We start from the raw sequence: 12,013 nt of genomic DNA, 5'->3' as shown, positions 1-12,013 counted from the left end.
ACAACAGCCCCTCCCTGCTCATGCCCGGGCCATGAGGTGAAACTTGACTACATAGAGACCAGCTTGGGCTACTGAGACCTTATCCCAAAAAGGGAAAAAAAAATAACAAAAAACCATGAGGGGTGGGGTAGTGATAGGAGACAGAGCTCAGCAGGAAGGGATCAGTGGGGATGTTTCCTTAAAGGGTAGACAGTTCAATGCCCCCTTCTGCTTTGCTTCCTGGCCTCTGTAAGGTGAGCATCTCTCCACACGCTCTCCCCCACTGTGATGTTCTATGTCACCACAGCCTAAAAGCCACAGAGCCAACCCATCTCAGACGTGACCTCGGGAACTGTGGACCCTAACAAACCTTCCCTCTTTTAGAGATCCAACACAGCCACTCACCTACAAGATGCACATGCTCCCCTTGACTCGCCAAGACCCCCATGCTCCTTCCTCCCTGGACAATGGGGACAGTGAGACTGGCATTGTTAGCCAGCTGGGACACTGGAGAACAATGAAGTTCACTTCAGGAAAACTCTGTGTGTGTGTGTGTGTGTGTGTGTGTGTGTGTGTGTGTGTGTCAGAGCTTCAACAATACAAGACACAGAAACAAAGGAGAAAAACACAGCTGTAGATTAATAATTTTAACACTGTTCTTCCATCAGGAGTTTATAGACTGCGACAGGAAAAATGCCATCAAAGACAGAAGGGCAAGCCCCCACCACCACACTGGCCTAACTGGTAGCAACAGTACAAGCAGCAGCCTCAGGGTTGGAGAAAGGATCTCTCTGCCTTCCATGTCCAACCCCATGAACCTGTTCATAGTCACCCCATCACCCCACTTCTGTCCGGAGAAATGGTCAACCTGACAGGGTACAGATTTCTCCAGGAGCTCCACAAAGACCTGAGCCAGCCTTGAGGAGCAGAAAGCACCCCATATGAGTGACATGAGGCTGCCAAGACACAGTGCTGGAGAGATAGAGGGCTCAGACATTAAAGGTGTGCACTGTACTTGCAGAGGGCCTGAGTTCAATTCAAGCTCCCACATAGGCTCACAACTTCCTGTAATGGCAACCAGGGATTCTGGCGCCCTCTTCTGGCCTCTGAGGGCAGCTGCACTCGTGTGCACAGACACACAGTGACAGAAACACACATAGCTACGAAATCCATGCCCCAGGGTAGTCCAGAGCTCCAGCTATGATTAATTTGACAGACCAAAGCCCCCTCCTGTAGGTAGGAAGCAAGCATGTGGCTACCTCCTGCCTCTCGGCCATGGCTGCAGGCCCCATAACATGGGGACCCTGTGGTCAAGCACCCAAGGAGCATTTCCTCAGCTTCTGGGGACATTTCTTTTAATCCTAAAGATACCAGAGTACCCTCAGTCACTGGGCAGGCATGGTTGATTGGTATCTTCAGGAAAAAAATCCCAGGAACTGACTTCACTGTTTCAGATGGTCCCTCTCGTTGCATTAATTTTCCGCCCCCCAGTGGCAATGGGAAGAACTGGCCTTGGCAAGTCTTCGAGAGCTCAGCCGCAGCCTCAGGGAAAAGAACTTGTCCCCCAGGACCCTGCGCAGCCCCACATTATCCTTGGCACAGGGCAGGTGCTGCCTGGTGACGGGGAGCTGCCCTGTGAACATCTCCCACCGGCCTAGGGCGTCCACAGCTGCATCGACCTGGATCAACTCCTCTTCAGCCACTTCCCTCTCCAGGGCCTGGATGCATGCATCCAGCCACCGTCCATACTCCTCAATGGCCTCCACGGGGCCCCCTAGTTTCAGCATCACTTCTGAGGCCACCAGAGAGCTCAGCCCATCCTCAGACCCTGGTTCGGGCCCATCGGGGAAGGCATGACTCCACGCGTCAGGGGTGACAGGCTCTGATGGGCTGGTCACAGGCTCTGTGTCACTCTCACAGCCCACGCCTGAGTCAGCACTGAAGGGCAGGGTTTCCTCTGACACAGATGGTTCCCCAGTCTCTTGTCCAGACCACATCTCCACTGTCACTCGGGTCCAAGTCTGGAGTCTCTGTGGGTAGAGACATAAACTGAGGTTGCTGGTTAGCCAGGGAGCTGCTGGGGATCATCCCAGGGCCAACAGGAGGCTGGAACCACAAGGGCTCTTGAGCTGGGCCTATCTGACGACTGGAGTCCAGCCCGCAGCCACGCTGGACCTCCCCAGCTCCCAGAATGCACCTTTCACAGGCACTCAGGAAGCTAGCGGCGAACCAACCATTGCTCAGAGATAAATTACATGAAGATTATAGTCAATCTGAACTTCGTGTGTCTGTGCAAGGGTTTCTGTGTTTATGTGTGTGCGCAGATGTGGGGGGGTGGGGGAGGCACACACGTGCATGTGAAGGCCAGAGGTCAGCACCGAGCACCCTCTTTTGGCACCTTGTGGCTTGAGACAGGCTCTCACTGTACCTAGAGCTCTCCACAGTTAGACAGGCTAGGCCGCGAGCTTCAGGGGTCCATCGTCTCTGCCTCCCCAGCACTAGAGTTGCTAATGCATGCCACCACACCCAACTTTTTTGGTGAGGGAGGGAAGGTTCCAAGATGAGCTTCCTCTGTGTAGCTCTAGCTATCCTGGAACTCACTTTGTAGACCAGGCTGGCCTCAAGCTCACAGAGATTCACCTGCCTCAGCCTCCTGAGTGCTGGCATTAAAGACATGCACCATCACACCCAAGCTAAGTCAATCTTTATAAAAATTAAAAAAGAGAAAAACTTGAGGGGAGGGAGGCTTCCGAGTAAGCTGAGCCTAGGTGCTGAATACAGCCAGTTATTACACAGACAGAAATATCTCCTCCCTGCACTGAAAACTTTACCTTGATTTTAACCAAAGGTAGACTTGGGGAAAAAAAAAAAACCGCCTTTGATCTCGGAACCCTGAGCCAAGTGTCCTAGTTTGCAAACAAGCCTTTTCACAGGGATGGGAGGGGGGAGGCTTATAGCAATACTACATGCTGACAGCAGAGGGCAGCATCCCCACACCAGCTCAGCCAAAAGGGCATCTTTGACTTGGCTGCCCTTCTGGACACCAGCTTGGTGCGCTTCCCCTTTCTCCCAGGGGCTGCACTGCGTCTGGGTACAGAATCCCCAGTATCCACCAAGGATCAAGGAAGGGGAAAGAGGACATGGGGAAGATGTGGGGAAGAGGGCTCTCATCTGAGCTCTGTAAGTACAGAGCTTCTTGGGGGACCATCTGCACTTGCCCTCCTCCACCCCCTGCAGCCTGATGTCATCTGCCAGCAAGACCCACAGCCCCCTGCCTGAGAGTGATGGTGCATTCATGTCCCCCAAACACATCCAGGTTTTGCACCCTGCCCTGTCCCACTGCCTCTGGGTGACCGCCCTCGCCCTACACACTCACCTTGTACCTCTCCAGGAGCCTGAAGCCCAGGAGGTGTTGCAGTTTCCGCAGGCAGATGGGACAGAGATCCAGGGGACGCCTTATGGCCTCATCCAGGCTAAGTGCCCCTTGCAGGAGGCAGCGGAGCCAACGACAGCTCCCTAGGCCCAGGAGGTGGCACAGCTCATGGCAGGTAACCTGAGAGGAAATGACACCACGACCTTGCCTCACAGTCTCAGCACCCTGGAACCCCCACCCAGGGACCCCTGAGCCAGCTTGACCACCCCTAGATGTCCAGCACCTTGGGTAATGAAGATTCCCTGGGCAGGATGCCCACTGCCCTCGCAGCATCCTACTTAATGGCTCTAAGAAGCACACAGCTTGAGGAGGCTTTGAAGCCGGCCAGCCCAGGGACCAGCCCAGGGACCAGCCCAGGGACCAGCCCAGGGACCAGCCCAGGACCCTGTAGGTTCCTGGCTGTGTGGCCTTGAACACTCGGGCGGTCTTGCAACCTTGGTTTACTCACTCTGGAAAGTGAGGGACTGTTGTGGAATATTATTTTAAGATGTTTTACATTTGTCTATGCTGTGGAACATTTGTCTTAAGGATGCAAAGATGTGTTGCGTTCTTTTATGTTGTGTTTGTTTAACTCTGTGAAGCCGTGTTACTTTGTCTGATTGGCCCAGTAAAGAGCTGAACAGCTGGGCAGAGCGACAGCTTCGAAACAAGCCCGGAGTGAAACGGAGCAAGGGAAAGCTGCACGGTACAGCTTGCAGCTCTAGGAGCGGCAAACTGGACGGTGGAATCGACTGGATAAATGTCATGAAGAAATGATGAGCACGACAGAGAGTTATCACCAAGAGAAGCATGCCTGTCACAGAGAAGCTGAACTCAAGAGTCGGGTGTTAGAATGTGAAGCACGGAAACTCCAGCAGAAAATGCCGCTGGAGCAGGAAGAAGCACAACGGCACGGAAGCCACAGGCAGGAAGTCAGTGACCTGAAAAGTAACTTAGAAAAACTGAAAGTGGAATTAGATGAAGCCAGGTTAAGCGAGAAGTTGCTGAAGCAGAAGCTGGACCATCAGGAGGAAGTTCTCGCTCACAAATAAATCAGAAGAGCTCCGGCTAATGACTGAGCGGCGCATGCTCAGTAGCATGTCCTCGGAGGCGTTGGCTCTTCGGACTGAGCTAACTGAAAAGGAAGGAGTGAAGACGGCTCCCAAGGAAGGGGCGAACGAAATGGGCGTTGGTGGCGCATGCTTTTAACCCCAGCACTCAGGAGGCAGAGGCAGGCGGATCTCTGTGAATTCGAGACCAGCGTGGTCTAAAAGCAAGTTCCAGGGCAGTTTCCAAAGCTACAACAGAGAAACCCTATCTTGACAAAACGTGTGTGTGTGTGTGTGTGTGTGTGTGTGTAAGAACTGCAGTACACACAAGAGGAACTAGAATGTTTTGATGCTTCCTTAATGTCCCAGATAGACCGGCTTTAAGAAAAAGGAGCGAGAGAAGGAAGCCGGGTCCTCCCATAGCCTCAGAGAAAGCTCACAGAGAAACTCAAGATCTTCAGGAGCAGCTGGGCCGCACACTTCAGCTCAGCTCAGCAAAAGTCAAATATCAGTCACTGAAGTAGCCAAATACATTCACCAGAGAGCAGAAGGACAAAATGAAGTTCCAAGCCTTCCCGCTTCTGAGGATGAGGGGATCGCAAACCGAATCTGAGCAGCAGGAACGGCTGTTTGCCATGTTGGAACAGAACGATGAAATAATAAAACACCTTCAGGTAAAATCAGCAATCTGGAGAAATCTCAGAATTTACATGGAAGTACGGAATCGAAGCCTTCCACGTCTGACCACCCTTGTGCTGGAGAAGACAGCACCTATTATATTTACTTCAGTTAAAGCTTGATAAATGAGAAACGAAGGCCCAAAGGGCGCACTGCCCATACAGGGTTATTGTTTGAGAGCTAGCGGGCCCTAGGTACTGGGCGGAAACAGTTCGCAAATGAAAGACGCCAGAGGCTTTCAGGAAGTGCGATATAAAAGTGAGAGCTAAATTAGATGAATTAAAGCCGAAGTCGCAGAGAAAATTGAAATACCTGTATTCAAAAAGAGGCGTGTGGCGCTGCCGCTGGATATATCCACGCCAGAAGAAACACTCGCTGCCGGCGCCATCGGGGAAGAAGTTTCAAGACTGCCCCTTCAGGGAGAGGAGAAAGAGCCCTGCCTGGCATGGTAACACTGCAGTGGGGACAGCCAGTCTCTCTCCCCGCAGGAGCCCGCATCTGGCTGTGTTACTGCGCCTGTCTAAAACACCCGATCAATACAGCGCTGGACAGTCAAGAGTGCAGGAAAGGGTAGGTGGGGCTGGCAGGCAGAGAGAATACATAGGAGGAGGAGCAAGATCAAGGAGAGGAGGACAACCACCCAGGCACCCAGCCACTGAGGAAGAAGAAAGAACAGAAAAAAAAGCCCAGAGGCAAAAGGCAAACGGCATAATTGAGGAAAAGCTGGCTAGAAATAAGCCAAGCTAAGGCTGGGCATTCATAAGAAAGAATTCGTTTCTGAGTCATTTCTATGAGAGCTGAGTGGTGGGCCTCCAAAAGAGTAAAAGAATTAAAAAAAAAAATAACATTTTGGCGTACAACATAAGGCTCAAATTTCACGGCTCTTTTTAAAGTTCCTGCCTTGCCAGGCGGTAGTGACACACGCCTTTAATCCTAGCATTCAGGAGGCAAAGGCAGATGGATCTCCGTGAGTTCGAAGCCAGCTTGGTCTACAAAGTGAGTTCTAGGACAGCCAGAGAAACCCTATCTTGGGGAAAAACAAAAACAAAAAAACAAACAAAGCCACAGCAGGCAAGCATCAAGTTCCTCCAGCTAGGAAGGTTGACGGCAGCTCCAGAAACACAGCTCGCACTGGGCACAAGCTTGATGCTTGACTTGCAGGACCAGAGAAGCAGGAGAAGCCAGCGGAGGTCCACACCGCTGATCAGTTTAAAGGCTCGGGAGGTCAAAGGCTAAATGATGTGTAATGAAAGAGGCTCAGACTGAAAACCCTGACAACAGGTCCCAGCATGTCTTACAATCTGCGTGGGCTTAAGAAAAGAAAATGGGTATAGACAGCCATAGAATAAAAATAATAAAGTCTTTAAAGAGACAGTCAAAGAGAAAAGCCACATAAAGATGTATGCTCTTGTGTGGACTTGGAATTTTTTGATTGCTGATAAGCACAGGCCAGCTGCTAAGAGACATGGGATTGAAAGGAACTTTTGAAATAAACTAGCCTACATATTTTAGGAATGCCTTAACTTTAAAATGAAAGTCAAAAAATGTATTTGTCAAATGGAAATAAAAAAATGATTGGAAGAGAGGTTTGGCTTTTGTTTCCATAGGAAATAGGGTGCTGTGGATTCCTTCCAGGTTAATATGGCTTTGTCAGGGAAGACCTCCTGAATCTTGACAGATGACATATATCAACAAAGGTTACTACTGGTCATCCCAGGACTTGGCCAGTATCTCAGATTTTCTCATAAGCCCTAAAGATGCCTTCCACCAGCAGACAACAGGAAGCAGTTTGGTGAACACAACACCCAGATTCCCAAAAGGGGTATGGGAGGCTTTTGGTTATTTGGTGGGTTATGGATGTTTACCATTTAGGGAAATATAGTATATTGATGCAAATTTAAAGTTATTTTTGTTACACTGTATGTATGTTCCTACTCTTGTTTAAATTATTGTACCTATGCAGTTCACTTAAAACTATAAAGTTCTAGTTTTTGAAAGCTATTATAAACTATTTGGAATGATCAAGAAACACAGGTTAGCAGTTAGTTATTTATAACAATCAACTTTGTAGATATGTTAGGCATGTTTTCTAGATCTTACAGATATATTTTAGATAAATAAATGGTCTTCAAACACTTCAAAGACATATAGAATATGACATTTAAAATGTTTTGTTAACTTAGGGCTATTCATGACGAGACACATCTGCTCCTGGCAGCACCAATTTACTGTATTTTTTAAAAAGATTTATTTATTTATGTATACAGCGTTCTGTCTGCCTCTTTGCCTACAGACCAGAAGAGGGCACCAGATCTCATTACAGATGGTTGTGAGCCACTATATGGTTGCTGGGAATTGAACTCCAGACCTCTGAAAAAACAGCCAGTGCTCCTAACCGCTGAGCCATTTCTCCAGCCCCAACAAAATTACTTTATAAAAGGACGATGGGCATCGAAGAAACTCCAGAAGAGTTTGCTTTCACTGTGGCAAGATTAGCCATTTGGGCAAGAAACTGATTTTTGGCTTGGCTGCTTGACTGTGTGCTGTGCAGACTGGACACGCACAACCCACAGGAAAGTGACTGCTGAACTTTGCCAAAAACAAGAAAGGACAGTCCTTCACATTTCCAGCTTCACTGAAAAGTCTGTCAGGTACTCTAGGCCTGTAGGCTGAAGACAGATGCCTCAGTGTTGCGGAGGAACTCTGGGTGACTGTCAGATGTCTCTGTCGTTTCTCAAGTCTTGGAAGCTGCTTGCAATGCACTTCCTGTTTACTCAGGTAATATTTATATTCTACTGGGGCCTTGGATGGAATTGAAGACTAGATAGTTATAGTTGCAGTTTTCTTTAATTATGAAAGAAAGTAAATTAGGTATAAAACTTTGGAGTCAGTTAGATGGTGGTGGCGCACATCTTTAATGCCAGCACTTGGGAGGCAGAGGCAGGTCTGTGAGTTCAAGGCCAGCCTGGTCTACAAGCGCTAGTTCAAGGACAGGCTCCAAAGCTAAAGAGAAACCCTGTCTCAAAAAAACAAACAAACAAAAACAAAAAAACTTTGGAGTCACTAAGATGGGATGGATAGTGGAGTGTTTTCTCTGAATTTGCTAAATGCAAATGGACCAAATATTGTAAATTCTTGATAACTATTTTTATTGAATATAAAAAGATGTATTTTACTATGTTAAAGTCAAAACCTTTAATTTTTATTCAGAGAAAAAAGGGGAAATATCGTGGAATATTATTTTAATGTGTTACTTTTTTCTGCTGCTTTGTTAACAATGCAAAGACATGTTACATATGTTTCATTAAATAAAATTAACCTGGGGTCAGGAGGCTGAGTCAGCAACTAGCTGGCAGGAAGTGGTAGGGAGGAACCATATGTATATCTGTGGTTCTAAAGTGGGGGCTGAACAGAAGGATGCCTGGCTTTTGGGAGACATGAACAAGAAGAAGAGGTTAGCTGCTTGCTATTCAGCCTCTCTGAGCAAGCAGAATTTCACCTCAACCTCTGGATTCTGAGTTCTATAGAGGGATAGAGATCTAGACAAAGTTCCCCTTAGTAGTCATGTGATAGACCCGAATTCCCACCTGGCTGGCTGGCTGCTGGTACTGTGGGGTTGAAGACAGCATTTGCTTAAGGGGCAGCTGCTGTATTTAATGAACAACGACAGGGGCCATCCTCCTTTTAGCACTGACTGTGCCGGGGCTCGTGTCTCTGATCCGCCCTGTCCCACGTCCCATGCCGCCCCCCAACCCCGTGCTCACCTTACAGCACTGAACCATGCCCAGAGCACTGAAGCATATGGTCCGGCCTCCCTCGTGTGGCAGTGTCTCAGGGCCATCTGCAGCTGCCTCCAGCAGAGCTGGGTCAGGAACACTGGGCCCGGCCTGCAGAAACTCCCCAGAGAATCGAGCGAAGCTGCACACACCCACTTCTGGGGAGAGGCCGAAAGAAGAGACAGCCATGACTCAAGGGACCCAGGGAAGAACCATCCCAGCATTCCCTGAAGCCAGGACAGCTTGACAAGAAACTCATCCTCCAGTCCTGCCCTGTGCAGTCAACTCTGGGGACCAGCCCCTCGCCCAGGCCCAGTGAGAACATAGCCTTGAGTTGGTGCACACACACCACCCTGAGGGGGTGGAAACATGTTCACCATGCCCAGCACTGGTTCACCATGCCCGGCACTGGTACACCATGCCCAGCACCGGAGCACCTTGGGAACACACCACTCTGCCTCCTGAGTAACAGTTGCTAAGGCCTCCACTCACCATGCCCCGGAAGGAACCTGCCAAAGGTGAAGGTCCAGGCATCATGGGGGTACAAATCAGCCAGCGTGAGACCCAACACGCACAGTGCGTCCCCTGGCTTGTTGTTCTTCAAGAAGGACAGGATGCCATCTGCAGGAAGAAGGCTGGGGTCAGGGTGGGCAGAAGAACCTCCCATCTGTCTCTTGGTCTGGGACCAACCCTCTCAAAGCTGGATACTGACAAGCTACATCTTGGGGAGACCCAGAACCCAGACCAGAGATATGACAGCTGAGAACCATGGGCCCAACCTGAAAGACAGGCCAGGGATCCCCAGTGCCAGTCACTTCCTGGGTCCCTGTCTCCTGGGTCATAAGAGTTGATGTGGACAGAGTCCCTGTAGAGAGGCTGAAAGGACAGTGGAGCTGGGGACATGGCCCAGTAGCGTGATTTCCTCATCTCAGTAAAGTGTCTGATCCCCAGAACCCATGTAAGAAGTCCCAGTGACTTGTGATCCCAGCACTGGGGAGGCAGAGACGGGTGGGTCCCTGGGGTTCACTGGCCAGCCAGCCTGGCCAAATCAGTGCCTCCCATGGCAGTGAGGCACCTGTCTCAAAAAAAAAAAAAAAAAACAAAAACCAGGTTTTCGGTAAGTGAAGACCTAACCAAGACTGACCTCTACACACACACACACACACACACACACAGGAAACAAGAACCCAGCAGGGAACAGGCAGCTGAACAGTTACCCCCAAAAGCCCACATCCAGGTCCCTAGGCCCTTGGAACAAGTTACCTAAAACAGCAAGAGTGACCTGCGCTTGTAATTACAGTGTTAGGAGGACAATGGCTCTGCATTGGCCAGAGAGTCCAAGTCAGAGCAAGGTGTCTGAGCCACCAAGGGCTGCAGGAGGGAGACCCAGGTGGCCAGTGAGGCCCAGAAAAGTCAAGAGAGTGGCGGCAAAGGGGGAGGGGAACAGACACTAGACAGAGAAGAGCTGCCCCAGTAAGTCTGCTGTAGATGGGCAGAGAAGTCGATGGGGCTGGGAGCACCTCCATGAAGATCAATATGAAGACCAACTCAAGGCAGGGAGACTGGTGCACTGGGGTCTGGGAGCCATTGCTAAAGAGGCATATAGGGGAGCCTCCACGGTCTTTACGCAGGAGGCAAGCAGACCTCTGTGAGCCAGGCCAGCCAGGGCTACATAGTGAGACCATGTTTCAAAGCTAAATTAAATAAGGTCTCAAAGCTATTAAAAAGAAGTAAACTGATTTTGACAGAATATTTGATGTAACTAAAACTATCTTACAAATATTTTTTCAGTGTCTTTTGGGCCCTGCATGTGCTACATAAATACTCTACCACTGAACCACATCCTAGCCCCTTACTGGGGGATTCTAGACAGGTGCTCTACCACTGAACCACACCCCAGCCCCTCACTAGGGGATTTTAGGCAGGGGCTCTACCACTGAACCACACCCCAGCCCCTCACTAGGGGATTTTAGGCAGGGGCTCTACCACTGAGCCACACCCCAGCCTCTCACTGGGGGATTCTAGGCAGGTGCTCTACCACTGAGCCACACCCCAGCCCCTCACTGGTGGATTCTAGGCAGATGCTCTACCACTGAGCCACACCCCAGCCCCTCACTGGGGGATTCTAGGCAGGGGCTCTACCACTGAGCCACACCCCAGCCCCTCACTGGGGGATTCTAGGCAGGGGCTCTACCACTGAGTCACACCCCAGCCCTCTTTTTACTTATTTAAAACAGGTTCTTAGTATGCTCTAAAGTCACTCTGTAGCCCAGGCAAACCTAAAACTTTAAATCCTCCTGCCATAGCCCTGCACTATGCCCTCAGCTGACTTCAATGAACTTTTCCTAAGCCCAACACCTGCTAAGAAAGCAGGGCCAAGAGAAGCCCAGCCCACAGTGCAGTGAATCTGGGCTGCTCCTTAGGCAGGAAACAGACCCCAGAGATGCTGTTCTCTGTCTGCTGCCATTAGGTTCCACACCCAGCACAGGATACAGACTGCCCCCAAGGGTCACAGAACAGCCCAGAAAAGAATTATGTCTTTGTCATACATGGGCAGTCAGGGTGAAGGAAACTATCCCAGGACATAGACGCTCCCAGGAATGCTTTCCAAAAAAAGTGTCCAACTGCCAGTCAAAGCTTGTAAGTCTCCAGGCACTGCCGTGTGCACCTTTAATCTCAGCATTCAAGAAGTTGAGGCAGGAGGATCACAAGGTGAAAGCCAGCCTGGACTACCGAACTGTCTTTAAAATCCACAAAGGTGTGGGGAGGGGTGGAGGATTGATTCAGTCCCAGCACCTCGTGGAGTCTCACAGCATCCTGTAACTCCACTTCCAGGGGATATGATGCCCCCTGGCCTCTGGCACCTGCATGCATGTGATCCACATAAACTCACACAAGCATAGACATATGCACATATGTAAAAATTATTATTCCTAAAAGTACTTTAAAAAGCACTGGCTGGGTTGGAGAGATGGCTCAGTGGTTAAGAGCTCTGGCTGCTCTTCCAAAGGTCCTGAGTTCAATTCCCAGCAACCACATGGTGGCTCACAACCATCTGTAATGAGATTTGATGTCCTCTTCTGGCCTGCAGGGATACATGCAGGCAGAGCTCTGTATAC

General features: G+C 49.9%; 1 protein-coding gene and 1 pseudogene across 3 annotated transcripts in view; one reads left to right on the top strand and one right to left on the bottom strand.

Annotated features, from left to right (window-relative positions):
• Window positions 1-564: 564 nt before the first annotated feature.
• LOC121464716 (archaemetzincin-1-like) overlaps window positions 565-12,013 on the bottom strand; it is a 31,664-nt gene continuing 20,215 nt past the window's right edge. For all 3 annotated transcript variants that reach the window (XM_041677744.1, XM_041677743.1, XM_041677746.1), the window contains 4 exons: window positions 9,387-9,515; window positions 8,883-9,052; window positions 3,356-3,532; window positions 565-2,009 (listed from right to left, as the gene is read on the bottom strand). In XM_041677744.1, the coding sequence (XP_041533678.1) occupies window positions 1,452-2,009; window positions 3,356-3,532; window positions 8,883-9,052; window positions 9,387-9,515 (1,034 nt within the window). In that variant the 3' untranslated portion in view covers window positions 565-1,451. The remainder of the gene's footprint in view (window positions 2,010-3,355; window positions 3,533-8,882; window positions 9,053-9,386; window positions 9,516-12,013) is intronic.
• Window positions 3,664-6,488, top strand: LOC121464921 (annotated as a pseudogene).

Source organism: Microtus oregoni, unplaced genomic scaffold, assembly GCF_018167655.1.
Source record: "Microtus oregoni isolate MIOR12 unplaced genomic scaffold, Mior012 000029F_ref0000214, whole genome shotgun sequence".
Lineage (NCBI taxonomy): Eukaryota > Metazoa > Chordata > Mammalia > Rodentia > Cricetidae > Microtus > Microtus oregoni.
This window is presented reverse-complemented; position numbering and strand designations above follow the sequence as displayed.